The sequence below is a fragment of the Phyllopteryx taeniolatus genome, chromosome 13 (genome assembly GCF_024500385.1).
Source record: "Phyllopteryx taeniolatus isolate TA_2022b chromosome 13, UOR_Ptae_1.2, whole genome shotgun sequence".
Classification (NCBI taxonomy): Eukaryota; Metazoa; Chordata; class Actinopteri; order Syngnathiformes; family Syngnathidae; genus Phyllopteryx; species Phyllopteryx taeniolatus.
Genome location: NC_084514.1, coordinates 4,947,273 through 4,973,402, shown reverse-complemented (window position 1 = coordinate 4,973,402; position 26,130 = coordinate 4,947,273). Strand labels below are relative to the sequence as shown.

Here is a 26,130-nt window from a genome sequence, read left to right as displayed (position 1 = left end):
AAAAAAAAAGCATTTTCATATCAGTTTTTTTTTTTTTTTTTTAATATTACACACAGTACGTAAGTTTTGCAGTACAACACACAGCTACCATGTAATCTCGAGCAAAACATTGGCATTGAATTGCAACCTTGTTACTATAATTAGAATAATACTAAGATTAAATTATTGTTTAAATAAAATGTAATTTGGGATTTATTCTGAAATATTTATTCTGAAATATTTACAATATATTTGAAATACACGGTACTTGGTACAGAAGGATGTTTATCAGTTGCCTGAGAGATCTCAATTCAAATTTATTTACAGACACTTTAAAAAAAACAATAACAACCACAGCTGAAACAAAGTGCTGTACATAACCAAACATCGAAAGTAAAACATAAAATACATTATTATATTAATTCTTATTTTTTTAATGATAATAATACATAAAATATTATTTCAATAACAAATATCTACTTTTAAAAAAACAACTTTAAAATACCTGTAACAGGGTTGTGCTAAAAAGCACATGAAAATTAAAATACTGTCTCTCGTAAAAAGTTGATGGTGAAGCTGGACAAATCAAATTATATGATATTTTATTATTACCTGTTTTTTTTTTACTTGAAAACACAGGGAAATAAAGTTTAAAAATAAAAGTTATAAAACAGCTGGTCTCGTTTTCAAATGTTGGTGCCTAAATTGCCCCCCATTTTCTGCAATAGCCTTTGTATGAAAAACACTTCTTGGTCATGTACGAATGATTAGCAGAAAGTATGGTGCTAACTGAGAGTGCCGTTCGTAAACTTGAAACATCGTATGTCGGGGGCGTACCGCTGTACAATCGATCCAGCTCTGGATCCGATCACTTTTAGCTCAATGGCCCCACCTTCTGGCCGTATGCTACACTATTATTTAAATAAAACGAAAACACAGCGGCACATAAATATTTACAGTAGCAGAAATTTATTCACATCATGGTTTTAAAAAAAATAAAAACGCGACTTTTTTTGTGTGTGAAATTGATCATTTGTAAACGATCGGCTTTTCCTGGTTGACTCTTCCTGTCACGTGACGCTGTGTCGTTATGACGCAGAACGAAACGGTGGCCAAACTGGTCTGAAAACACGGAAGTCAGTGTTTGTCCTACTCGACAAAAGCGCTTCTTTAAGGCAAATTAATGTGATAAATAAACTAATAAATAATTTTTTTTGAAAGAGAGGAGACAAGCGACACCATGAAATATCCTCGTATCCTAAGTGTGGCTGTTGCTTCTTAAAGTGCTGAACCGTTCTCGAAGGTTAAAAGGATGGATATGAGCAGAGCAGACGAAGATTCGTACACGGTAAACATTTCATTTTAGTCACCTTGTTATTCATCCAAAATCAAGTTGGATTCATTTTTACAATACTGACATTTAACGCCTAAGCATTTGCTGTGCGTTCGTTTCCCTTTTTTTTTTTTGGAGGGGGATGTAGTAGGGACAATTGCAAGTCGTCAACTATTGAACTTGCTGTGTATGTTTGTCTTAATAGAATAATCTCATCGGGACTTTGCTTGCCATATTTGGAAATGTGCTTGTCAGCATCTCCTTAAATATTCAGGTACAGTGCCTCTTTTCATTATTTCATCTGTCTTGCTATCTGTAAAGCTGTCTATCTGACTATATATCTGTCTATTTAGCTATTTAACAGGCTATATACGTGTTTGTCTATCCTATACACTATAATATTTGCATATATATGTACACAATGTCTGTCTATCTATGTAGCTATCTATCTACCAAATCGTCAGCTATTGACTACCTACCAACCTACATATCTACCTACCTATCTACTTACCCACAGTCAACCCCCGCTATTTATCGGGGGAATAGTTAAAATATGTATGTAATGAACACCCCGGTTTATAATTGCCTACAGATGCCACAAGATGGGGGCAAAGCACTACTTTTATTGTGGTAAAGCGCCTCAACCCACTTCAACATAGTTCCCTGACACCAAGATGCCACAAGACGGCAGCAAAGCAATACTTTTATTGCTTTGGCCTGAGCACAAAAACAGTGAATATGTGACATTTTCAGCAAATAATGAAGGATAGGTTCTGAAAAGAAACCCTGCAAAAATGTGATTTTTTGCAAATGATGAGCTGGAAATATCTGTCTGTCCGACCATCCGTCCGTCAATCTATCTGTCCGTCAATCAATCAATCTGGTATTTTTTTTCTTCATTCCCTCAGTGTATCTATTGCTAAACATTATTGTCCTGTCAACATTATACTATACTGTATTTGCCTTGCTTATTAGACTACTGTTTGCTTGAACCACAGCTGATTATTTGTTTCAATCGTTATTTATTTATTTTTTGCTGGCAGAAATACGGCCATGTGACCATCGTGGGAGCCAAGGACCCACGTGTCTTCTACCACACAAAAACCTGGTGGTTTGGCTTTTTTCTCACCACTCTGGGCGAAGCAACCAACTTCGTGTCATATGCTTTTGCTCCCCTCAGCCTCGTAGCACCTCTCAATGTCGTCTCCATACTGAGTGAGTGTTGCTTCCTTGGCGGAGGTATCGAGCCTCAGTGTTAAAATAGTGGAGGACCTTTTTCCTATCAAGGGCCTTTTCAATTGATTGAATAAATGTTCATTATACATTACAAGCACTTGTAGATTTTTAGAAGAGTTCCTCTGAAGTTTCATTCTTTTTTTTAGCCAAGTAGTATTGGGGCCACACTGAAAAGAAATAAGTAGTTCTAGTACGAGAATAAACTTTGATACTATGGAAAGAAAAGTTGAGCGTTTTAAGATAAGTAATACATATTTTCTGAATTACGAGATTAAAGTCATATTTTCAAGATAAATTGTCTTATAACTTGACAAGATCCTCTTTATTGCAATTTATGCAAGAAATGAACGGTTCTGAGTACCATTGTTTTAACTTAATCTCGCAAGATGCAACTTAATTTTTATATTGTGACTTTAAGATGGAAAAAATGACTTTCTAAAAGATCTGACCTTAATTATAGTCATATTGCCTTATTCACAAACTATACAAATGTTTTCGTCCAAATATACTTTTTCTATTCTTGTAAGATCCCACCACACACACACTTTTTTCTTTTCTTTTTTTTTCTTTTTCTTTTTAAAGAACTGCATGGTGTATTTAAGGCTCCCCACCCCTGGTTTAGAGGAAAAGATGATGTTAAGGTGTTGCCTTTGCTTTTTGTCTTTCAGCAAGCTTCATTTTGGGTTTTATTTTCATGCATGAGAAATCAAAGGCAAAGGACTTTGCAAGTAAGTGGGACATTAGCTGAAAATGTTTTATTTGCAACTGCTCACAATATGTGCTGAAATCAGACAGCTCCGATTAATTCTCTGTTTTAACTGAATCACTGCCACTTAACATGGATATTTGACTTCTAAAGCCGTCAATGGCAGTGAATGTGGGAAAAAAAAATTGTCAATGTATTTTATACCAGTGGAAAGCCCGCAGCGCTCTAAAATGTCTGAAATCCAAACTGCCTATACCCAACAGGAAATTCAGCTTTTGTTGCTATTTTTTTATTTTACTGTGTCAGTGTTCTCGGTAACAAGAAACAAGACATCTTGGCAATTTTACAATTTCTTTAATTGTATCTGTCAAGAGTCTCAGTCATGAGTCATGCACTGCTGTGGGATGGCAAGAGTGTTTGCTTCTTTCTGTCTATTTGAATAAAATAATGCAATGTGTCTTGCTTCCAGAGCACCACGGGCTGTCCTTCTTGGGCTCTGTCTTAGCTGTGGCAGGGGCGTACCTCTTTGTGGCGTTTGGGCCAAACACGCATGGAAAACTGACAGCGGAAGTTGTAGTGAAACATCTCGTCGGATGGCCCGTTCTCTTATATCTGGTAAGTTCACGCTCAATGCACAGTAGAATCGCATGATTTCTGCCTTCTGATCTTTTTGGTAGCGTATGCCCTTATTGGCGACAACATTGGGTGCACTAGCTAGTCTCTGCTTCAAAAGTATTGAAATAGTGGGGTGACAAACTTTTTGTAGTGGACTGGAAACATTTGGGCTTGATATCAACGTTGAATCTGAGACAATAGCTAAACATTTCAGCTTTTATCTCCTGGTATTTACAGTATATATCTGGAGCCCATACACAACCTAGAAGACAACGTTAGTTGTAGCAGAAATGGAAGTTTTATATGGTTTAAGTCTGGAGATTGATTTGGCCAGTCATTAAATGGTAATATGAGACAAGATTGTTTTTGGGTTTTTTTTGCCCATATGTGACCCATTACATTTATTGTTCAAACAATAAGTAGAGCTGAATGTCTACGCTAACTTTCGGATGTGTCTTGAAAGACTACATTTATAGTAATTAGAGGTGTAACCAACATGCAGACCAGAGAGCTGTTTATAGGTGGAAAAACAAGTGATTGTGAAGCTGAAAGAAGATTGAAAATCAATCAGAGCCATTGCATAAACCACAGGCAGTACATTCATCTCTTCTCTGAGCCACTTGTTGTCCTTCTTTAAGAATAGAGTGGTGGTTTGACTTATAAGTGACCCGACTTAAGTTTTGTTTAAGCTTTCTTTTGGCTAATTGTTTACTTTGACTTGAGAGCAGAAATTTGACATACAGGCGCTAAATGGTGGTTGTAACCTTCACAACAAGCAGCAGTTTGGCAGATAAATAGTGAACATTTTTTTAAAAAAGAGGCCGATTTCTTTCTTCAAGCTGTTTATTGGAAAACTAAACAAAGCAAAGTCTATTTAACCAAACACCAATGAAACGTGTCTGACGAAAGTCAGCTAGCTTAATGCTAACACTTAATGTAAAACGCCATAGACGGGTTAATGAAACTAGCATTGATGTTGCAATGTTGCAACCCTTTAAGCAGCGGATGTTTGAATGCAAACGGCGCAGCAACACTTGTAGACTGACAATATAACAATACTCACAGGCATATATTATTTTCCTCTGTGTAAAACAACTAATATTACACTAATGCACCCTCCATCACTGGTCATTTAATTTCTTTCATTTCCAACAGTATTTATTGAATTTATGGTATGTTACATATTTATTTCTGGGCAGGTCCTGGAGATCATCACGTTCTGCCTGCTTTTATATTTCTACAAACAGAGAAATGCAAACTACCTCGTCATCATCCTGCTGCTGGTTGCTTTGTTGGGTAAAAAACAAAGTTCAGCTCCTGTCATTCATTAACAGTTCTTAATGTAATACTTTAAATATGTGTTTGTGTGTGCGATGCTCAGGTTCAGTCACAGTCATCTCTGTGAAGGCCGTGTCCCACATGTTGATATTGACTCTTGAGGGTTCCATGCAGCTTTACTACCCCATCTTCACCGTCATGTTTGTGTGCATGGTGTCTACAGTTGTCTTCCAAGCCAGGTGAGTGGCAACTATTTACTTACATAAATGAATGTATTGAACGGGGGGAAAAAAACACACAGGTTTACAGGTTGCAATATATATCAAGTGAAACTTGAGTTGAAATAAAATTGACTTGGAAAAATGCAAAAAACGACAAGAAATGAACTTAACGTCATTTGCGCAAACCTGGCAACAGAGTCTGCATTGTTGCGCACTTGCCTGTGTTAAGTGGCCACCTGCATGGACAATGATTGAAAGAGCTCCAAAGATAATACATTAATTGACAACAAAAGCTGACTCTGCAGTGCGCATTTTACAACGGGTAGTTTTGGAAACTTTCTCCAGTGACAAGATGGCTGCGTGGTAACTCGAGACGAGTGTAATGGGCAGTGCCTCTCTTAACTTCCTGGGCTTCCTCCTACCATCCCGCTGTCGTTAGGTGCCATGTTCGGCTGTGACATCACGTCACCAACAATGTGATTCCAATATACAGTATGTTGCGACTGGAGCAAGATTGTATGATTTGACTTAAACCAAGTTATGACTTGACTCGCTTGAAATTTAGTGGCGAGTCGACTTAGCTTGCTTTTTTCTTTTCTTTTCTTTTCTTTTCACAGTGACTTGGGACTTCCTTGAGACTTGAAGGTTTTGACTTGAGACTTGGTTGTGACTAGCACATACAGTATGTGACTTACTCCCACCTCTGCTGTGCAGGGAACTCCTTTTTTTTCTGATAGGAAAAGGGAGGTGTCTAGTTGAGTTATTATTATTAGCTGGAGAAATAAATACAAACTGTACAAACCTGAACATAACATAAAAATGTATGTCTCTTAATTTATTACGTCTTGCTGTAAATGAGAGGTCCTTGGGTCCATTTAAAGGTGCAATATTAATAAGAGTTACTATTTTTTCATATAAATTTTTTATATTATTAATGTTGTTGATCACATATCAAAAGTGGTCCACGTGCCTAAATTGGACCTTTGCTAATTGGGTAGCACGGTGAGTAGTGGTTAGCAGCTTCATAGGTTGTGGGTTCGGATCTAGGCTCTGGCCCTCCTGTGTCCTCTAGTCCTCAAGTGTGTGTGTGATGTGTATGGTCCTTCGTCTATACGAGCTCTGCAGTTGGCTGACAACCAGTCCAGCGTGCACCCCGCCTCTCACCTGAAGTTCACAAGGTCACCCGCGACCCTGATGAGGACATGCACCATAGAAAATGGATGCATAGTAACTTCATTAGTAACTTAAGTTCTCTACGTGATTGTTTTTTGCAGTTTTCTCTCCCAAGCTTGCAAGCTGTACGACTCGTGCTTGATCGCCAGTGTTAATTACATCCTGTCCACCATCTTTGCAGTCTTAGGAGGTGAGTCACGGAATGTTTGTATTGGTTAAATATTTTTTTAATGACATATCAGCAGAGGCATGATTAAGAAACAGGTTGGGTGAAAGCGCCATGTTTGTTAACCCACAGGCCAAAGTAGATTTGCTCTTGACTAAAAAAAACAAAATGCTTTCAGAATAAAAATGCCAAAAGTCCAATTGAATAAAAGCATTTTATTGGCACAAAACAACAAATGATGATGTCATTACTTTTTTCCCACTGTTTTTTTTTTTAGGAGCTGTGTTTTACTTGGAATTTAGTCATGAAGACATCCTTCACATCAGCATGTTCTTATTGGGGTGAGTCAAGCAAATAACCCACCAGAAATACATCTGTGTTTCATTACAAATAACTTTTTCACGTGCAGAACATCTTCTCATACCACTGAGATCTCAGGTGAGATCAAACTTTTTGACTTTCTGTTTTTTGTTTATTTTGTTTTATTGTAAAAAAAAAAAAAAAAAGACAAAAAAAGTGCTACTTCCTAACTTCTCCACTGGGGAGAGCAACTGCACTCTCATCTTGAGAAAATCCTCACGAAATCCAGTGGAATACTGTGGTCGTCAACAACGATGCTAATAATCAGTCTTTCCTTCATTTATTGAGCCAAGCCACCTATTTTAGATGAGAAAAATCTCCCGGCACACCACCAAACAAAATCACAAAAAGGTACAGTAATTACTGCCTAATGAAGTATTGAGACGGCATGGTTAGACCGTCTGCCTCACAGTTCTGAGGTCCGGGGTTCAATCCCCGGCCCCGCCTGTGTGGAGTTTGCATGTTCTCCCCATGCCTGCGTGGGTTTTCTCCGGGCACTCCGGTTTCCTCCCACATCCCAAAAACATGCATGGTAGGTTAATTGATGACTCTAAATTGCTCGTAGGTGTGAATGTGAGTGCGAATGGTTGTTTGTTTATATGTGCCCTGCGATTGGCTGGCAACCGGTTCAGGGTGTACCCCGCCTCCTGTCCGATGATAGCTGTAATAAGCTCCAGCACTCCTGCGGCTCTTGTGAGAATAAGCGGCTCAGAAAATGGATGGATGGATAAAGTGCGACAATCTCATCTTAATTTACTTACTCGATGTGCCTGTTTAGTTGACGACAAAGCTATTAGTCTGTTGTGTGAATGGCAACAGTAATTGTACCCTCTGCCATCTAGTGGAAGAACACGTCATTGCTCTGTCAATAAACATTGCTACCATAGATAGATGATACAGATACATCATTTGTAGCAAATCATTTTTGGGGGGGGGGGTGACCAATTAAGTTAAATTGGATAATTTTCCCGCAGCACAATAACAGTAATCAAGTGGACTGTTTTGAACTGGTTTCTTTGTATTTTATATAGAACTGCGGCATGCTTCCTGGGTGTCTTCCTCATCACCAGAACCAGGAAAAAGAACAAGAGCTTTGAGCCTTACGTCACCATGAATATGAGTAATGGTGTGTAAAAAAAAAAATGCATGTACACGAACTAAACTGTGATAGGGATGGCTGATTCTGAATCAGATGTGTCGTCCACGATCAGGTGTACCGACCATTCACAGCAACGGTCCGGAGGTCCCGACTGAGTTCAGCGGTAGTTTCTCTTATGGCGCTCTGGTCAACAGTGACAGAACCAGTTCTTCTAATCAGCCCGTCAACACGGAGGAACCCACCACCGGCTTCAGACCCACACGGGCATCTGGTGGGCTTCCAAACAGGAAGCAACATTAGCAGCAAGCTTTTACTCTGTAGGTTTTTTTTTATTTATTTTTTTGTTATTTTTATTTATTTTATTTTTTTACAGAGGAATCGCCAAAGTCAAACAATCCATTCAATGATTGGAGAAAAGTTCCTATTTGAGGGAAATTAATTACTTCATTCAAGACTAAAATGATAACCATCATAAAACCTTTACTGAGTCGAAATTGCACCGGATAACCACTGATGCGAACGAAGGCGTGCATGTTCTTTTTAGGGCGAGGGGATACTCCTGCAGAATGTCAACTGCGTCACTGGGCCCTGTTTTAGCCACACCCAAAAACAAATCAGGAAAACTGAAATGGTGTGAAATAGTTTAGCGCTATATCCCCACAATTCGGTATTACATAGTTCTCAGTCTTTGCACATTTTTTCAGCAATTGTCTTCAAACATGTATGATGTATTTAGACCTAAATTTACTTAACCAAGGGACGGGCAAACCTTTGTGCTAGGTCTACATTTGATTCTTAAAATGGGCAAAAAAAAGCAACAACAAAAAAGTTAAAATGTCTACAATACTTTATTTTAAACATAAAATACCAATTCGTTTCAATTTGTGTAATTCAATTAGGTTCACCAGCCAATTAATAAAAATAAAATGGGGTAAACGTATATAAAATGGTTGTATTATTTACAATAATCTATTTCATGGTTTAATGAGATAAGTGAATAAAAAATAAAACTACAATTTGTTTTACTTTGGTGATTCCACTGTTTTTGTGTCTGCCTAATTAACTAAGGATTCCCTAAGAGGGAGCTTGACAAACTTAACATACAATCATGCTCAGGACCAGCAAAACAACTTTTAAAGTGCTTTTTAAACAGTACATGTGGAAAAGTGATTTGTGCCTTGAAGCTTACCGCATGCATAGGGTTGGCAATATAAGAGCAGACTTCATACTGTTAAAGGAGTTTTTCTATGTCCTTAATGATCTCCACAAGCTGCTGAAGCCTTGCCATTGATTGCTTTGAATTCAGGAGTTTCTGTAAATTACAACCCCAATTCCAATGAAATTTGGACGACGTGTTAAACATTAACTAAACAACATTAACTTAGAATTTTATGGCTGCAACACGTTCCAAAAAAGCTGGGACAGGTGGCAAAAAAGACTGAGAAAGTTGAGGAATGCTCATCAAACACCTGTTTGGAACATCCCACAGGTGTACAGGCTAATTGGGAACAGGTGGGTGCCATGATTGGGTATAAAAGGAGCTTCCCTGAATTGCTCAGTCATTCACAAGCAAAGATGGAGTGAGGTTCACCTCTTTGTGAACAAGTGCGTGAGAAAATAGTCAAACAGTTTAAGGACAATGTTCCTCAACGTACAATTGCAAGGAATTTAGGGATTTCATCATCTACGGTCCATATCATCATCAAAAGGTTCAGGGAATCTGGAGAAATCACTGCATGTAAGCGGCAAGGCCAAAAACCAACATTGAATGCCCGTGACCTTCGATCCCTCAGGGGGCACTGCATCAAAAACCGACATCAATGTGTAAAGGATATCACCACATGGGCTCAGCAACACTTCAGAAAACCAATGTCAGTAAATACAGTTCGGCGCTACTTTCGTAAGTGCAACTTGAAACTCCACTATGCAAAGCAAAAGCCATTTATCAACAACACTCAAAAACGCTGGTGGCTTCTCTGGGTCCAAGCTCATCTAAGATGAACTGATGCAAAGTGGTAAAGTGTTCTGTGGTCTGACGAGTCCACATTTCAAATTGTTTTTGGAAATTGTGGACATCGTGTCCTCCGCGCCAAAGACGAAAAGAACCATCCAGACTGTTATGGATGCAACGTTCTAAAGCCAGCATCTGTGATGGTATGGGGCTGTGTTAGTGCCAATGGCATGGCCAACTTACACATCTGTGAAGGTACAATTTATGCTGAAAAGTACGTACAGGTTTTGAAGAAACATATGCTGCCATCCAAGCGACATCTGCTTATTTCAGCAAGACAATGCCAAACCACATTCTGCACATGTTACAACAGCGTGGCTTCGTAGTAAAAGAGTGCGAGTACAAGACTGGCCTGCCTGCAGTCCAGACCTGTCTCCCATTGAAAATGTGTGGCGCATTATGAGGCGTAAATTACGACAACTGAGACCCCGGACTGTTAAACAGCTGAAACTGTACATCAAGCAAGAATGGGAAAGAATTCCACCTACAAAGCTTCAACAATTAGTGTCCTCAGTTCACAAACGTTTATTGAATGTTGTTAAAAGAAAAGGTGGATATAACACAGTGGTAAACATGACCCTGTCCCAGCTTTTTTGGAACGTGTTGCAGCCATAAAATTCTAAGTTAATGATTATTTGCTAAACACAATAAAGTTTATCAGTTTGAACATTAAATATATTGTCTTTGTAGTGTATTCAATTAAGTATAGGTTGAACATGATTTGCAAATCATTGTATTCTGTTTTTATTTATGTTTAAAACAACATCCCAACTTCATTGGAATTGGGGTTGTAGTACCGGTATCTGCCTTTTTAAGACGTCTCCCCAAGCGCAGTGTTCACTTCTGCCTCTTCTTTTTGGGGTTGTATTGCTACTTTTTTTTTCGTTTTTTGTGAAAGGGACGAATGCAAACGCTTTAATTTATTGTATTTATTGATTTATTGTGCTTTAAAGAGGAGTTGCGCTACACTAAATATAAACAGGCAATCCCCTATGTCTACAAAATGAATTTAGGTGTGCCAGCATTAGGAGTGATCTTGTTTTGTATATGATTGACAAAAAAACAAAAGTCATAGTTTGACAATGTTGGCACTTTGAGGTGAGAAATATTTAGGCTAAATTCTCCTTTTCCCTCAAGATCAGAAAGGTTCTGATTCATGCTGTTTTGCTGACCTAACAACATGGGTTTCTACTTGAATCAAACTCCCAAATTAAATACAATATGCTCATGTTTTGACTGTGTTGGCGCTTTTTTTTTTTTTTTGTTTAACTTAAAGGGGAACTGTTGTGGAAATATTACTTTTTATTGTTCCTACAGATACTTGAGTCGCTGGAGTGCCTGCCCAACCGTCAAGTGTAATATTTGAGCAACCAGAAATGCCACATACACACAGTATAGTGTGTGAACTGCTGCTATTTATCAAGACAAGAAATTGGTTGTGTGAAGTGTACTATAATTGTTGATCCTGCCGAAAGCGTGTCACAAACGTGTTATAAAGAAACATGGGCACGGTTTTAAATTGTGTGAAAATAAATTCATGCCTCTGTTAGTAATGCATTGTATTTTGCACATGTCGCAATTAGCAAGTGGGTACTTGCAATAAAAAAAAAAAAAGATTCTTGCCATGGTGATATGACAAGAAGCTGTTGATTTTAAGTGTTTAAAGTAGGACTATTTTATTCCCTCTTCACTTTGACGAAATACACTTGTCTCGTTCCCGTTGGATTTTTAGCAGCCTACTGGAAGTCACCTTTTACAGACGAACTCATCGGCACCAACCGTTCGCTTTCAATAACAAGAGCTCAAGAGACGAGCGAGCCACCGGTTGCGCCTTAACTTCCCTAGAGCGGGGCATCGGTCCTGGGTCTCCTATTCGATTGGTTACCTTCAAACTCCGCCGCCGTCTCATTGGCCCACCTCGCGGGTTGAGATTTGATAGGTTGCGCCGAACTAATCCCATCATAACAAACACCGCATTTGACAGAGGAGCGAGCAAATGAAATATATATTTTTTGAGGACGATAAGCGACGTCACGGCGCGTTCGACTCCTCAAATTCTGCGTTTAATTCCTATTGAGAAGATTCATCTTCAAGAACGTTAGTCGGGTGAGTTATGCAACAACCGGCATTCATAATTTAATCACAAACGAGTATGATGATGTGTGTTTTTTGCTGTTTGTGTGCGTCAATTGGTCGTCGTGTTCAATGTGGACCGAGTTTACGATACCGTTTGTCGGTGTGCATTTTGAATGAGCTCCTTACGTAATATGGAGTCTTTTCTGTGTACCTGGTTGTCCTTGGGTGCAAATAAACTCTACGTGTGCTTCTTTCTACTCAAAATACATATTTATATTGTTAAATATTTGAATATATTACCTTCCTAGCCATGTTTAAACCAAACGTGTCAGGTTGTCGTTATTAGGATTCCCACACAGTTTCTGGGCAGGACACGCCCTGCTGCAACATGATTGGCTCCTGTTTCTCGGGAAGGGCAGGCTACGCAGATGTAACGAGAAGATCATCCCAAAAATGTATCATATTTGTACGAAATAAAACTAAGAAGTTTGTTATGGTTAGGGTTAGGGCTAGAGTTGGAGTTAGGATGGTTTAATATTAGGATTAGGTTGGGTTAGGATTCTACAGGGATACAACAGCCAATCATAATGCTGCGGCGCGTGTTCTGGAGCCAGTAATATTGGAGCAGGGCGTGTCCTGCCTAGAAACTATGTGGGGAATCCTAACAGCGCGTCAGGCGGTGTCGTGCAAGTGGACGATGTTGTATGTTTCATTAAAATGTCACTAGATGTCGCTGTTGTCTCAGCGCTTGTTTGTGGAGCAACCTGCTGTTTCTTTTCATTCTGATCCGTGGCGGTCCGAGATTGAACGGCGCCCTGGGCGAGACCCTCTTTGGCATCCTTCCCTCAACACACACATACCGAACGAAAAACACACTGGAGTGGACCTTATATAGTGGATTGTAAAACCGCAACAGCAGGTAGTTAGAATTAAGGTAACAAAGAACACAAAATGGATGGATGTTGTATACTGTATACAACATCCATCCATTTTGATAGTGTAACTTTGCACAATGGAAAAAAAGCAACAAAAAACTTATCTGCACATGAAATAATTTTCCTCCTTTATTAACGTACAAAGTGTACAATAACTTCTGAACTTTATTTGGGGTTAATTAGAGGCACTTTTCATGGTGGGAGTTATGTGCTGACTCCCATTCAGTGAGTTTGAATATGATTGGTTGATTCTGAACACAGCCACATCCTGAGTTATAACAGGGCGTGAACACTTGTGCAGGCAAATTATCGCAGCAGTTTATTTTTAGTTCCACTCTTGAAAATAATTTTTTTTCCCAATTGAGTTGTACAGGTTATAGGCCACATTGATGGTGGAACATCACACAAGCCTGTCATTTGAACAGGCGTGTGTAGACATTTTATATGTACTATATATGTTCCCTGCGATTGTCTGGCGACCAGTCCTCCAGGGTGTACCCTGCGGCCTCTCACCCAAAGCCAGCTGCGATAGGCTCCAGCTCTCATCCATCCATCCATTCATTTTCTACCAGCTCTCACTCACGACCCTAATAAGGACAAGCAATATAGGAAATGGATGGATGAATTTAAATTCTAATTAGTTTAAACCCTCCACTCTTCTCCCTAGTGCCATATCTTCCTGCTTGTGACGCACCCGCCAGCAAGCGGCCTCACGATGCTGCGAGAGAGCTCCAAGGCGTGGAGCAATGGCTCTGAGGCCTACAGCAGTGACCCGGAGGAGGATGAGGAGGAGGAGGAGGAGGAAGAGGACATGGTATTCGGGGAGAACGACCAGGACGGCATCGCCGAGGAGATGATGGACCTCAGCGACCTGCCCGCCGCGCTCTTCGCGTGTGGCGTCCATGAGGCGGTGTTCGAGGATGACGCGGACAGGGTGAGTCAAATTGGCTTCTCCCTGACTACACAGGAACACACACTCAAGCAAGGAATATTTTGGTGTAGATCTGGATAAAGATGTACGGAGAACCCCCGGCACATTCGTGGTTAGCAGTTCATGAATTTGCTGATTATTTTTTTTGGGTGGGGTGGAATTTATCCTCCGTTATTCGCTGGTTTTGTGCTCAATAAAAGTATTCCTTTGGCACCATCTGGTGGAAACTTGGTGTTGTTGTACGGTTGGATTCATTGATAGTGTTTTGTCCCATGAATGCACCTCATGCACGGTCAAAAGCGAAAGTATATTTCTTTCTTTTACGATGCAGCTACTGAAAATGCATTAAAATTTGCCTGTGTGTGAATGCCAAAACTAAGTTTTATAACTAATAACGTTTTTGTTAAGTGCGCATATTTGTTTGCCCATGTGTGATGTCACATAAGTTTGTGTTATTTAGGCTAGTATGCTAGCTGATGCTATTGATGAGCAGCTTGATTTGTGTTGAATAATTTAACTACTGATTGCAGTTGTTTATGTAACATGGGTTCAGGATTGTGTACATTTCTTTACACTAGTCTGACAGTTAAAAATGCGAAAATGCTTCTTAAAAATGACCTGCACCGTTCATAATGGTTTTGTAATGGTGACCGATGAATTAGCTCGGCCCGTTCCCCGTCCCCTCTGGAAAGTCTCTAAAAATATTTTTTTGGGCCATACAAGAATAGTTGGATCATTGCACCCTGCCTGCTCAGAGGTGAATAGAAAAAAAAAAAACAGACTTTTAATTTTCTGCCCCTTTAATCCAATGATGCTGTCCTGTCCTGCCCACCCAGCTGGCATGCTTCACATCGCTCCACTTTGCAACCACTCAGTCCAGCGCTTCTTCGTCTTCTCTCTGATCGCACTTTATCAACTGTCCTCTGTGCGCTTTCTTTGATCCCATCTTTACATATTTATGGGCAAAAAAAAAAATCCCTTTAAACCCAATCATTCTCGTTTTGTGAGTCTGCTGTTTTGCCTCCCCTTTTCTCCACCTCATTACAATTCCAACTGCCTCTTTTTAAGTGGAAATGCCACCCTCACTCCGTTCAGTCAGAGCGTGTCAATAGATTTCTCTCCTCTGTGCGGTTCAATTAAGCGAGGTGCGCTATAAATACACATTTTGACATTTGTTTCAACTTTTCAAAATGAATATGGGAAGGTTTGGAAAGGAAAGAGAAATCACAGCACAAACTGGTTATTGTTATTCGGCTGTATTTTGGCCTGCTGAGTAACCGATTGATTCTACAAGTACATAAACACACAAGGGGGGGAACCTATTTATGGGCCCTCGAGAGCATCCAAAACAAATAAATCCTCAAAGGCAAACTATTGAAAGAGGACTTGTTGGCATTACCTCCTTCTTGTGCGCTTATACTGGAGGACGGGTTCTTTTTGTGAACACACTCTGTGTGCTTCTTTACAAAAGAGCATCCATATTAGTAAGATGCTCTTAGCTGGCTATAAATGCATCTCCCTTTATTCTGTGTAAACTAAGAGGGCCCGTTTGCTTTCAATTTTCTCTTTAGGATTTTTGTTTCCCTTAACTGTTCTTTTTTTATGTCAAATAATGATGCACATTTCAATTGATATGATCTTTTCAACCCATCTTGTTTCTCACACAGCTTTAACGGTGATGATGATAATGATTATTATTATTTAAAGTGCCTTTTACTGTCACTTTGAAAATAATGAAATCACAGTAGGACATAAATTGGTAAAAGTAATACATATTAAGAAATGCTTAAGAACAGCAGCCAATCCAAGGTTTATGCCACAGATGCCGTAAATGAACAGCATTGGTCATTACCAAAATGATATTTCAGTATGTAGAAGCTCTTTAACTGCTAAAATACAATCATTATTGTTATCCACTAATTTTCTAATATGTTTGTTTACAAAACAACACTGAATAAACCATAAAGCACACTATTTCTTTATTAAGCGTTCTAATCATATTGACAAACTGCATTCCTGAACAGTGAAAAAATAGATTTAGTGGTTGGATGTTATGCTTGATTAATTTCTGGCTGTGATAATGCTCAAACTCTAGGGTATAACACAAGGTGCTTTCTGTTTGAAATTCCTCATTCCTGTTGAAAATGGTAAAATGTTGAGCACTCATTGAATTTAAGAGGCCGCTTTAAAGCACTTAATGACGCTGGATCAACTATTCTTCTACTGTATGTGCAGTATTTTATAAAACTAATATAAGGAACTAATGACAAAGTTTTATATTGCTTTTCAGGACACCCAAAGATGAGTAAGAAAAACTACCATGAAGACTGGGAAAACAACACAGAAAAGGGGAGTACAGTAGTGTCAAGCTTTATAAAGGTCTACAGCATGATTCAGACAAACATACTTCAAAAAAAAAAAAAAAGGAAGCTAAGAGCAAACATCCTGATAACAAAGGAAATGGGACCAAACTTTCAAAATAGGACTTGTGTAAGTTGTGCGTGTGTTCCTAAAAAAATAAATAAATAAATAAACTCAATCTAAGATAAATATGTCATGAAAAACTCCACTCCAACCAACAAACAAAGAAGCTTCTGCTGAAGAGACTAAATCAACTTTAAATTATTAACATTAAAATATTTTTATTTTTTTTGCAATTCATCCAGTTGCTTTCTTGGTACTTGTTGATAGATATGTGCGAGAAGGCTTCAGAGGAGGCGCTGCAGCCTGCTAAAAATAAAGAAAAAAATAAAGAAAAAATTTTTGAACCTGCCACGCTAAAGGCAAAATGATGACAGAGGAAACAGTATCTGGGGATAGCTGAAAACACCTTAAAACGGCTGCAAAAAAACAGTTACGGTCATTGTGGGGTGGCCCCAGACGTTGCTATGTATTTTGAGGAGTGGCTCACAGTGCCATACTTTGAATAGCCCAAACGTAGAAATATTTGAACAACAATCTTCTTGCAGTTTTGATGTTGACATGCATGCAGTTCTAGATAAATGTCCCTGTGCTCTCTGCACCACTCTCAGAAAACAGGAACTGTAGATTATATGACGGATGTGTGTTTGAGCAAAGTAGCGGGACAAATTGGTGTTAGTAGAGGGAAAGGTCAGCTTGGCCATTACACTGTCACTTTGTCCCTGACAGTCATCAGTTAGCGGGCATGAGGGCCAATCAGCGCCGGGGAAAGCTGCTGATATCAGCTGAAGAGCTCCTCAATCTCCCCAGCGCAATCAAGCACAATTACTTGAAGAAAAAGCAAGCGGCGTACTGGTGAAACAGCCACCAAGCTTAGGATGTGTAACACACCCGAGAAGCCGAGCTGAGCTCTCAAAGACGGTGTTCGCCCGCTACATCGCGGTTCGTTGTTCACGCCCCCTCAATAGAACTTTTCAGAATATTGTTAGTAATATTTTGTTACTTTTAATGAAGAAATATAGCACGCCATTATACTTTGTAAGATGTAAATGTCAAAAACATAATAAGAAAAAACATTTAAAGAAATAAACCGTTTTTATAAGTATCATTAAGCCTAAAGTTACACACACTCACACAGTAGTATATCGTAGTATTTGTGTGTTGTCTGACTCCAGCTCTGATTGGTCATTTGCCACGAGGTTACTTGAGTGTTATTGTCTTTTCCATGCTCCTTACAATTGTTTTTGTTTTGTATTGCGTGTATGTGTGTTTGACTGTATGTCCCGTTCAATGAATGGCCGAAAGTGCATCGGCGATTGTGGCGTTCCTTTTTTCATCTTTCATCTGAAGCTCTATCGTAATATCAATTTGGCTCGCAACACGAAGCAAAAAAATAATTTAACCAAACGACAGCTCATAAGTTGGAAACTCGTAAATTCGGGCACTTGTAAGTCAAGGTCCCGCTGTGAATAGATACATTAAAAATAATAATAAATAAATAATACTCATGTTAAAACTGAAACCCTGGCAGTACCTATAAAACACCACTAGGTGACAGTGTCACTCTGAAAACACCATCCAGAAGGGGGAGTAGTTTTTATTCATTTTAGTTTTATTGCGTTTACCGACTTCTCCTTAAAGTTCTGTTAGAGTTAGGAATGTTGGAATGTCACTAAAACCACTTCTGTACATTTAATAAAGGTTATGTGATGAATTCAATTTACAGTATTTCCTATGGGGTCTTCCACTTTGGAGGTTCTGCTGTACATGGCACAATTAAAGCGACAAGGGACTTGTGTGTGTTATCTGGACATGCATTGGTGTTGTAGCGATATGTTTGCATGTGTCAGACTGCAAGTCTAAATTTGTGTGCCGGCCTCGGGGAAGGGAGGTGGTGGTGTTGTTGGTAGGGTGGGGGGTGTTTGGCAATGTATGTGAGGGGGAGCGTGGTGCTCGGCAGGCTGAAGGTCAGACATGATGCGCTGCAGAGCGAATGAGTGCCGCTGGCCCTCGCTCCCGCTGCGGCTTCGATATTGGTCTACTGCGCAGACCGCGGGGGTGTGGGGGGTGCTGTGCTTGGTTTGTTTTTATTGACCTACCCCTGTATGCAAATGAGTATGTAGAGAGGACGTCGTCTTTTTAAAGTTTATAGTAGAAACACTGATACACTGCAAGATATGCTGATCCAAGAAGATCTACTAAATCCAGTTAAATAGGAGCTTTTGTGCATGAAACACGGATCATCACCTGCGTACCTGCAGAAAACCCCACACAAGCACGGGGACAACATACAAACTCCACCCAGGAAGGCCAGGGCTTAAAGATGATTAAATACTGTACATGCCATAGCTATTGAGACATTATTATAGTTTATTCTCATTCCACAAACGCAATATTAATCAGAGGTGTGCTGGCACCCACAATGTATTCTTGCTTTTAAATTGGGGGGGGGTAGCTCCTCTTGAAATTCTGGTATTGCAGCAGCAATTAGTAGATTGTTAAAAAAATAATAATGAATAAACAGAATAAAAACACAGGAAGAAGCAACTTTTTTGACAGTAAGTAACGTGATTTGTTTCTCTTTTTTTTGAGCAGCAGAAAAAAAACAGGCATTGATTCTATGGATGAGTAGTTTTGTCTATTAGTGTATTCACTGAATAAACTATTCACTCAAATTAACACTGTTTCGACAGCGACATCTGTGACTTCTAAATATTTAAAATTATGCATCATACCGCGACATAATGACATAATGTTCATACATCCAACCTTCAGATTAAGAGCATCAAGGAAAAGATGTCTGCTCTGTTGGAGCGATTATGATCGGTCTTGTGCACGGTCGCCTCAATAAAAGCGACGGCTCAGCCACCCCGCCCGGTCCCTTGCCGGCAACACTGTGGGTGATTATAAAACCGTACTATTCAGAAATGTCACGTCAGCCTCCGTGTGATGGATCGCAGTCATCCTCCTGCAAATCTATTTAAATCAAGATTGTTCCGCAGCTCAATCGGCTCTAAAAAAAGACATGGTCCGTGGGCGCGTTCAAGAATAGAACATCGCAATAAACCAACTTCTGAGTTGCATAAGACATGCAGACGATTTGCATGCAAGAGGTTTTGAGGAGATCCGTGAAGTTTACCAGTTTGTCATTATTTAGGTCACACTTGAGTTCAGTTTGGCACCTTATGATTCAGAATGGTAAACCCTTAACCGGATTGTGTTTCCACAGTGGAATATAAAGGCAAGATGATGACACCTGCACCGGTATCTGTATGTTTACTGTACGTCTGTACTTCTACTCGGACTTGAAAAAATGCACACCGAGTGGCACTTTCCCAGCTTGACATTTAACTTCCTGGCAAGGTGGAGTAGGAGCTACGTCAGCCCTGTGGAGATTCTTTAAGGGGAACACGGATGACAGTACTCTGTTAGCCGACTGCAAATTATGCTCTGCAAAATGGACGGGCCGTCTGGCAAGTACCGAGTTTCTGGAGCCTCGTCTCCTGCCCCCTCTGCATGTTGCTTAGCTGTGGAGAAAGTCAGACAGGTGACTGGTGACGGGTGACAGGTCACTGCAGTTCAGCACATTTCAGTCAAGAAAAGTAAGCGGGGGTGTGATGAAGTGTCACTTCAGTTGTCCTGTCACAGTTTTATTTTATAGCTTGGGGTACTCTAGTCTAGTATTCATTTTGAGCTATTTTATTTTGTCATTAACACAGGGTTAACGTGGCATCCTATGTGTCTATTTCTTCTTTGTACCTTATTTATAATACACACTCTTTACACAGTGCCCCCAAGTGTTTAGACTGAGATGCCAGTAACTGAACTTGTGTTACAGGCTACTTTTAAGTGAACGATGTGGCAAAACATGATGTAGGTTTATTGTTTTGTTTTGTGTTTTTTTTTTTTAAATAATATTTGATTTAAAATAAAAGACATTTTCATCACTATTGCAAGATGTAATGGCATTATCAAGTCAGAACTGTGCTACTACAGCATGTACTAAGTAAAAGAAAGTGGGATCTGTGCATCTCAACCAAAAATAATGTAAATATAATAAATAATAAAGTTTTCCTCAATGTTGATGATCCAATGTTATTTTTTGTCCAGCTGTTATTGAGACATCCTCCCGTTTTCATAGAAAAATCCAGGTGGGGTGCATTGTGTTTATCCGAAACCGTTTTTACGTTGTAGTTGAATAACTTTTGACTGCAGAAAGTATACCATACCAAAATGTATTTCTTGATGGAATCAGAGCGGTAGTTTCTATTTACTTTGTTCCCCCCCCAGCAGGGATTCTCAAACCATAAGGGGTGCACGAGTATCCCCCAGGGAGTGCGCAATATTAGTATAAGAGAAGTATAATAATTAATAATTCTTATCAATAATGGTTAAGAGAAAAGTTTAAAAAATACAACTGCCGTAAAGGTTCACAGGTTAAAATAAGATTCACATAACTCTTCCAAAAACCGCACAGGTTAAGAAGTTGAGCAGGTTCAAATAAAATTACAGTAAACAAACAGGTTCAAATAAGACTACCTTAGTTCCCCAAAAAGCTGTGCAGGTTGAAATCAGACTACCCCCAAATTTTAGCTAGTTAATATCAGACGAAGGTAAATCTTTTAAAAAGTTACACAGGTTAAAGTAAAACTACCTTTCCTACATGTGTTATTTTAGGCTTGTTTGTTGTATTGTAACCCATTTCTGCAGCGTGTCACTTCAAGACAAGGACACGTTATTCTCATCAGTCTTTTTGTGCCACTTCAAAGTGATTTGCTTTTTGTGTGGCTTGTGTTTATTCCTGCAGTTGTGCTCCTCACCCACAAGTGTTATTTCTTCTCACTGTCTCCCTCACCAGCGCTCATTCATGCTTAACGCCCCCGTTAACGGCATCTCGAAGCAGACGAGTTGAGGAGTGTGCGATTTGGGAAAACTTGAGCGCTCGAGCCGGTAGAGTCCTTTTTCTTGCATCTTTGTTTGCTTCTCTCCCAAAATGACATCCATCTCTCAGAAAGTGGCCGCCTCGGGTCCTTTTCTGACCTATTTTTTTTTCCTCCCGCTTTCTTACTATGTCTTCTTTTTATTAACCGTGGTGCATGCATTCGGCTTGGCGAGTTCGCTGACCTGTTCCAAGATTTGACCCGATTATTTCTTTATTTTCTTTTTCTTTTTTTCTTTTTTTTTTAAAGCAAAGCAATCAGTGGACGCGACGGCATGTCCGGCCCCTCCTCGTCTTCTGTCTCTGTCCTGTTTACACAATGATGCCAGCTCATTCTGACAGCCCCTAAGCTGTTGGACGGGGTTAAAATACTCAACAGATGCAGGTGGCCCACCAGATGTGCGATGTGGGCCAAAAACAGATGACACTCACATTTGAAATATTACAGTCTTTTAAAAGCATTTTATACAAACTGTGCATTAAGTGACATGTGTCCATTAATTATCATCATTCCTGTACTTGTATACGTCTTTGCCCTGAAATTGGCTGGCAAACAGTTCAGGGTGTACCCCGCCTCTCGCCCGAAGTCAGCTGAGATAGGCGCCAGCACACCCTCGAGCCTAGTGAGGATAATCGTTACGGAATATGAATGGATGGATGTATACATCTCCATTATCAAATGAACTTCCTGTATCAAAAATTCCTGGGTTCATTTCTCAAAGGTACGTTGAGAGTAAATTTGCTCGTAACTCCATTTATTCATATAGCAAATCAAATGATCCTATTTAAATTAAATGACAGTATCCATACTAGCCCTACTGTTTTTAAAAAAGAAAAATAGCTCTCTAGTGTATAAAAAAAATAGTAAAATATAATGTTAAAAAAATGTAAAGAATTAAACTGGTTTAATGACGTGCATTTACTGCACATACATTATTTGTCTGTTGGGTGTGTGCCTTTTAAGGGGCGTGGCTTAGTGAGTGATGTCAGGAGCTGGAGTCAGTCTCATGTGAGCGTCTGGGTGCGAGTTGTGGCCTACAGCAGCTCCTTGCGAGCGTTCCAATTTTGTATATTTTAATAAATAAATATAATAATTTTGTATTTGTATGTTTGACTGTTGCATATGCTAAAATAAGTAATACATCTTCTGAAAGCGGCACAGGTTAAAACAAGCCATAAATCCCCAAAAAGGTTGTGCTTGTTCAATAAAATTACTATAAATCCTCTTAAAGTTTGACCAGGTTAAAATAAGGCTAACATAAATTCTCCAAAAGTTGTGCAGGTTAAAATGTAACTACCGGTACCTTAAATCTTCCCAAAACAACAACCAAAAAAAAAAAAAAAACATCCACAGGGTAGAATAAGACTACTGAAAAAACCCCAAAAGTTGCACAGTTTAAAGTAAGACTACCATAAATGATCCAAAAATGTTCACGGGTTAAAATAAGACTACCGTATATACACCACAAATTGAGCCGGCTAAATTAAATGCGCACCAAAATAATCTAATAATAGATGCGGGTCCACTTAGATGGGAGTCCGCCTTTGAGGACCTTCAGGTGTGCTTTGCACCTCCCAGGACCTCTCCATCTGTCTTCTTTTGCCATTCATGCCTTTCATGCCTTCTATGCCTTCCTCAGCCATGTGGATGTTTCGCTCTGTTCCGTTATCCACCCCCAGCTGCCTGCGCCTGAACGTGGCTGCTTGCTTTATTAATAGCTTGGCCTAGATTAGAGCAGCTGCATTGGCGCTGGCACCAGGAGCTGGTTTGGCAGCCAGCTCGGCATTGAGGGGGATTGTGTTTACGTGTACGTGTACGTGTATGTGTGTACATGCGGGCAGGCCTGTGAATGACATGAAGACATTGCAGCCTGCACTGCCCTAATGCGGTGTGTTTCTCTACTGTACTTGCACTGTCAGGCATCTATTTCGGGGAGGGCTGAGCGTTCAGAATCCGCGCGTGAAACAGCACTCACGGTTTGTATTTGTTGTTGGTTAGGCCCATGCACACAAACCCTGCTCTCACATACGGTAGCATGTGTATGCAAGTGATGATCCATTGCCCTGATTTTCCCTCTGCAGAGCTTCACTACGGAATACAAATGATGTCTCATCAGCGAGTCTTTCGGTTGCTGCGTTCCAATAACAGCGATATCTACATGTTTTGCCCTATCAATACTGTGCATCCAATGACTTTATTTTCATACATCGAAAGATATTGAGTAGCATTATTGTTGTATTTACCATTGAGCATATTGGTGTGTATTTCCTCTTTTCATGTTCACCTCGGAAAATGTCGTAGCTTTATTTTCTCCACATGAAGGCCGCCTTGCTGATTGTCAGATCTCAACAGAGAGAATTGGGAATGAGTAGATCAGGACTGGGTTTGTTGTTTAAAAAAATGAGGCCACCATGAAGGAAAAGTGCTTCATCATCCACAGCAATCCATCCCGCTTATGGGCATTGACAAATGGATCAAGGCTCAGCGCTTTGATCACCTGTGAAGTTTATAATATCCATCCATCCATTTTCTGAGCCGCTTCTCCTCACTAGGATGGCGGGCGTGCTGGAGCCTGGTGTATAATATGTCTTCTGTTTGTTTTGTTGTTGTTGTTTTTGCTTTTTGGGAGGGTAAATACAATCTCACAAAAAAAGTACATCGGATTACAATGATACGTTCCAGTTAAAAAAAAAAAAAGCTGTGTGAAGCTTTAAAAAGTGAACCGCGATATAGCGGGGGATGACTTTATACAATACAGTATGCCAGCCAGTCCAGAGTGTCAGCCAGTCTCACCCACAACCCTAATGAGGATAAATGGATGGATGGGTGGGACTTATTTTTAAACAGTTAATGAGTGAAGTCAAGCTTAAAATGGTATGGATAGTTGCTTTTTGTGTGTGTGTGTGTGTGTGTGTGTGTGTGTGTGTGTGTGTGTGGGTGGGCAGGAATGTCACATTTGTCCTCCCACAGTCCACTGGTGTTCCGTCTGCCCCGCACGGACACATGCTGACATAAATAGCCTGAGCACCTGCAGCTTTTATATTAATGGCTTATTGGGGACTTAGCTGTCTCACTCGGCCTGGCAATTATTACGAAACGAGCGATAGGGATGATGAGAGTGACAGAAAGAAGACGTGGTATGCGCTGTGATTATGCAATGGAGTGTCTGTGGGATTTTTCTAATGACTGGTGCTGAGCTGCAGTGGAAAGTGTCTCACCGCGTGTCCTCGTAATTAAGGAAAGAGGCGCCTCGTCAGCTGCTTTATTGTGAGTGACAGCGCTGTGACTCTCTTAATCCCCAGTCAACAACGCTGCTCGCTAAGATTTCATATTTCATGTCCAATTGATGTTTTTATTTGTTTATTACCTGCACAACCACAGCATGGCCATGCATTCTTGAGCCAGTAAAGCCTTCGAGCAAGCAGCTGACACTTGCTTATGCAATTGTGCTTCAATTGTCAGACACTCTTCTACTTCAATGGCAGTTGTGTGCTTTAAAAAGTGGGTGTCAGTTGCCCCACACAGCAAAACGTTTTTTTTTCTGCTCCATCTGGTGGTTCACTGCTTTAATGTCAAAAAGGACCATATATTTTTCTCTATGAAAGATTTTGTTTTGGTAAGCATACGGTGGTACTAACGAGTTCACCGTGACTGAGCTCATCAAATCAAATCAAATTGTGGCTCGCAACGCAAAGTAAAAAAAATAGACCGGACAAGGCCCGTAACTCGGAAACTTGGAACTTGGTGCACTCGTAAGTCTGACATCTAAACAATTCAGTTCTACTGCACGGCCGACGCCGAGTACGACTTTCGTTACCATGACGACCGAGGGTGGAGCCCAGGGAAGATAACGCTGATAACATTGCACCAACCCTGCAACTCTGTTTAAGATACAAGAAACAGACACCGATAATCGGGTCAAATTTGAACATTTTCCCCCCCTTCCAATCAAAATCAGTAAAGACCTTATTATGGGTTGTCTCTAAAAACTTGTCCTGGGCGATTATCCCGCAGTGTAGGGTGGATTAACAATAATTTCTCAGATCTGATGATAAAATGGTCAAGGCAGACAATCGTACATGTTAAACCTGTCTAATATTTATGATGCCAAATCCTGATGTACGTGGTAAACGCCGAGTTGGGCTGAGCCAACCAGCGGTCAGGATGCCCTTTGGCACCATGCTGCCTCACTTAGGTCAGTCTTGGTACTACAACAGTACCAAGACAACATAGCGCACCATGTTGGTCAGTTTTAATATTTTTAAATTCGAATAGTCTTTTTCTTTGTTAAAGACACTTAACAAAACAACTGTTGTGTTTTGGGGGGACTCCAAGGGATTAAGGGCATTTTAGTTCGTTTCTATTCTGGAAAAAAAAAAAAAACCATTTGAATTTAATTGATTTGTCCACATCTCGCAGCATTCCGTCAACACTGCTGAAGCCTGTCTGCTTTTGTGTGTGTGTGTGTGTGTGGGGGGGGGGGGTGTAAGGGTTAACACTGACGCACATGTGGTATATAACCATGTCTTTTATTCCCCTCAAGCCTCTTCCTCTCCCTCGTTCCACTGTTGTAAAGAGGCGGTAAAAAAAAAAAAAAAAAAAAAGCGGAATAAACCGGACTGTGGATTCCTTTCTGCAGTATCCCTCGGC

The 26,130-nt window shown here is 40.0% G+C and overlaps 2 protein-coding genes across 4 annotated transcripts in view; both read left to right on the top strand.

Moving 5' to 3' along the window:
- The first annotated feature begins 1,073 nt into the window (after positions 1-1,073).
- On the top strand, positions 1,074-11,726 carry nipal3 (NIPA like domain containing 3). 3 transcript variants are annotated; one of them, XM_061794115.1, is made up of 12 exons: positions 1,074-1,327; positions 1,518-1,586; positions 2,356-2,527; positions 3,217-3,276; positions 3,724-3,869; positions 5,069-5,165; positions 5,251-5,386; positions 6,643-6,731; positions 6,985-7,048; positions 7,117-7,145; positions 8,099-8,193; positions 8,279-8,418. In XM_061794115.1, the coding sequence occupies exons 1-11, from the start codon at positions 1,292-1,294 to the stop codon at positions 8,179-8,181; spliced, it is 981 nt and encodes a 326-aa protein (XP_061650099.1). In that variant the 5' UTR covers positions 1,074-1,291; the 3' UTR covers positions 8,182-8,193; positions 8,279-8,418. The 3 variants fall into 3 exon arrangements, with proteins under 3 accessions (XP_061650099.1, XP_061650098.1, XP_061650097.1); XM_061794114.1 differs by lacking the exon at positions 7,117-7,145 and adding an exon at positions 11,495-11,726 and having other exon boundaries at positions 1,075-1,327; positions 8,279-8,483; XM_061794113.1 differs by lacking the exon at positions 7,117-7,145 and having other exon boundaries at positions 1,075-1,327; positions 8,279-11,405.
- Positions 11,727-11,801: 75 nt separating this feature from the next.
- Positions 11,802-26,130, top strand: part of rcan3 (regulator of calcineurin 3) — a 47,071-nt gene continuing 32,742 nt past the window's right edge. Inside the window, exons 1-2 of the mRNA XM_061794117.1 lie at positions 11,802-12,283; positions 13,856-14,122. Of these exons, the coding sequence (XP_061650101.1) occupies positions 13,904-14,122 (219 nt within the window). The 5' untranslated portion in view covers positions 11,802-12,283; positions 13,856-13,903. The remainder of the gene's footprint in view (positions 12,284-13,855; positions 14,123-26,130) is intronic.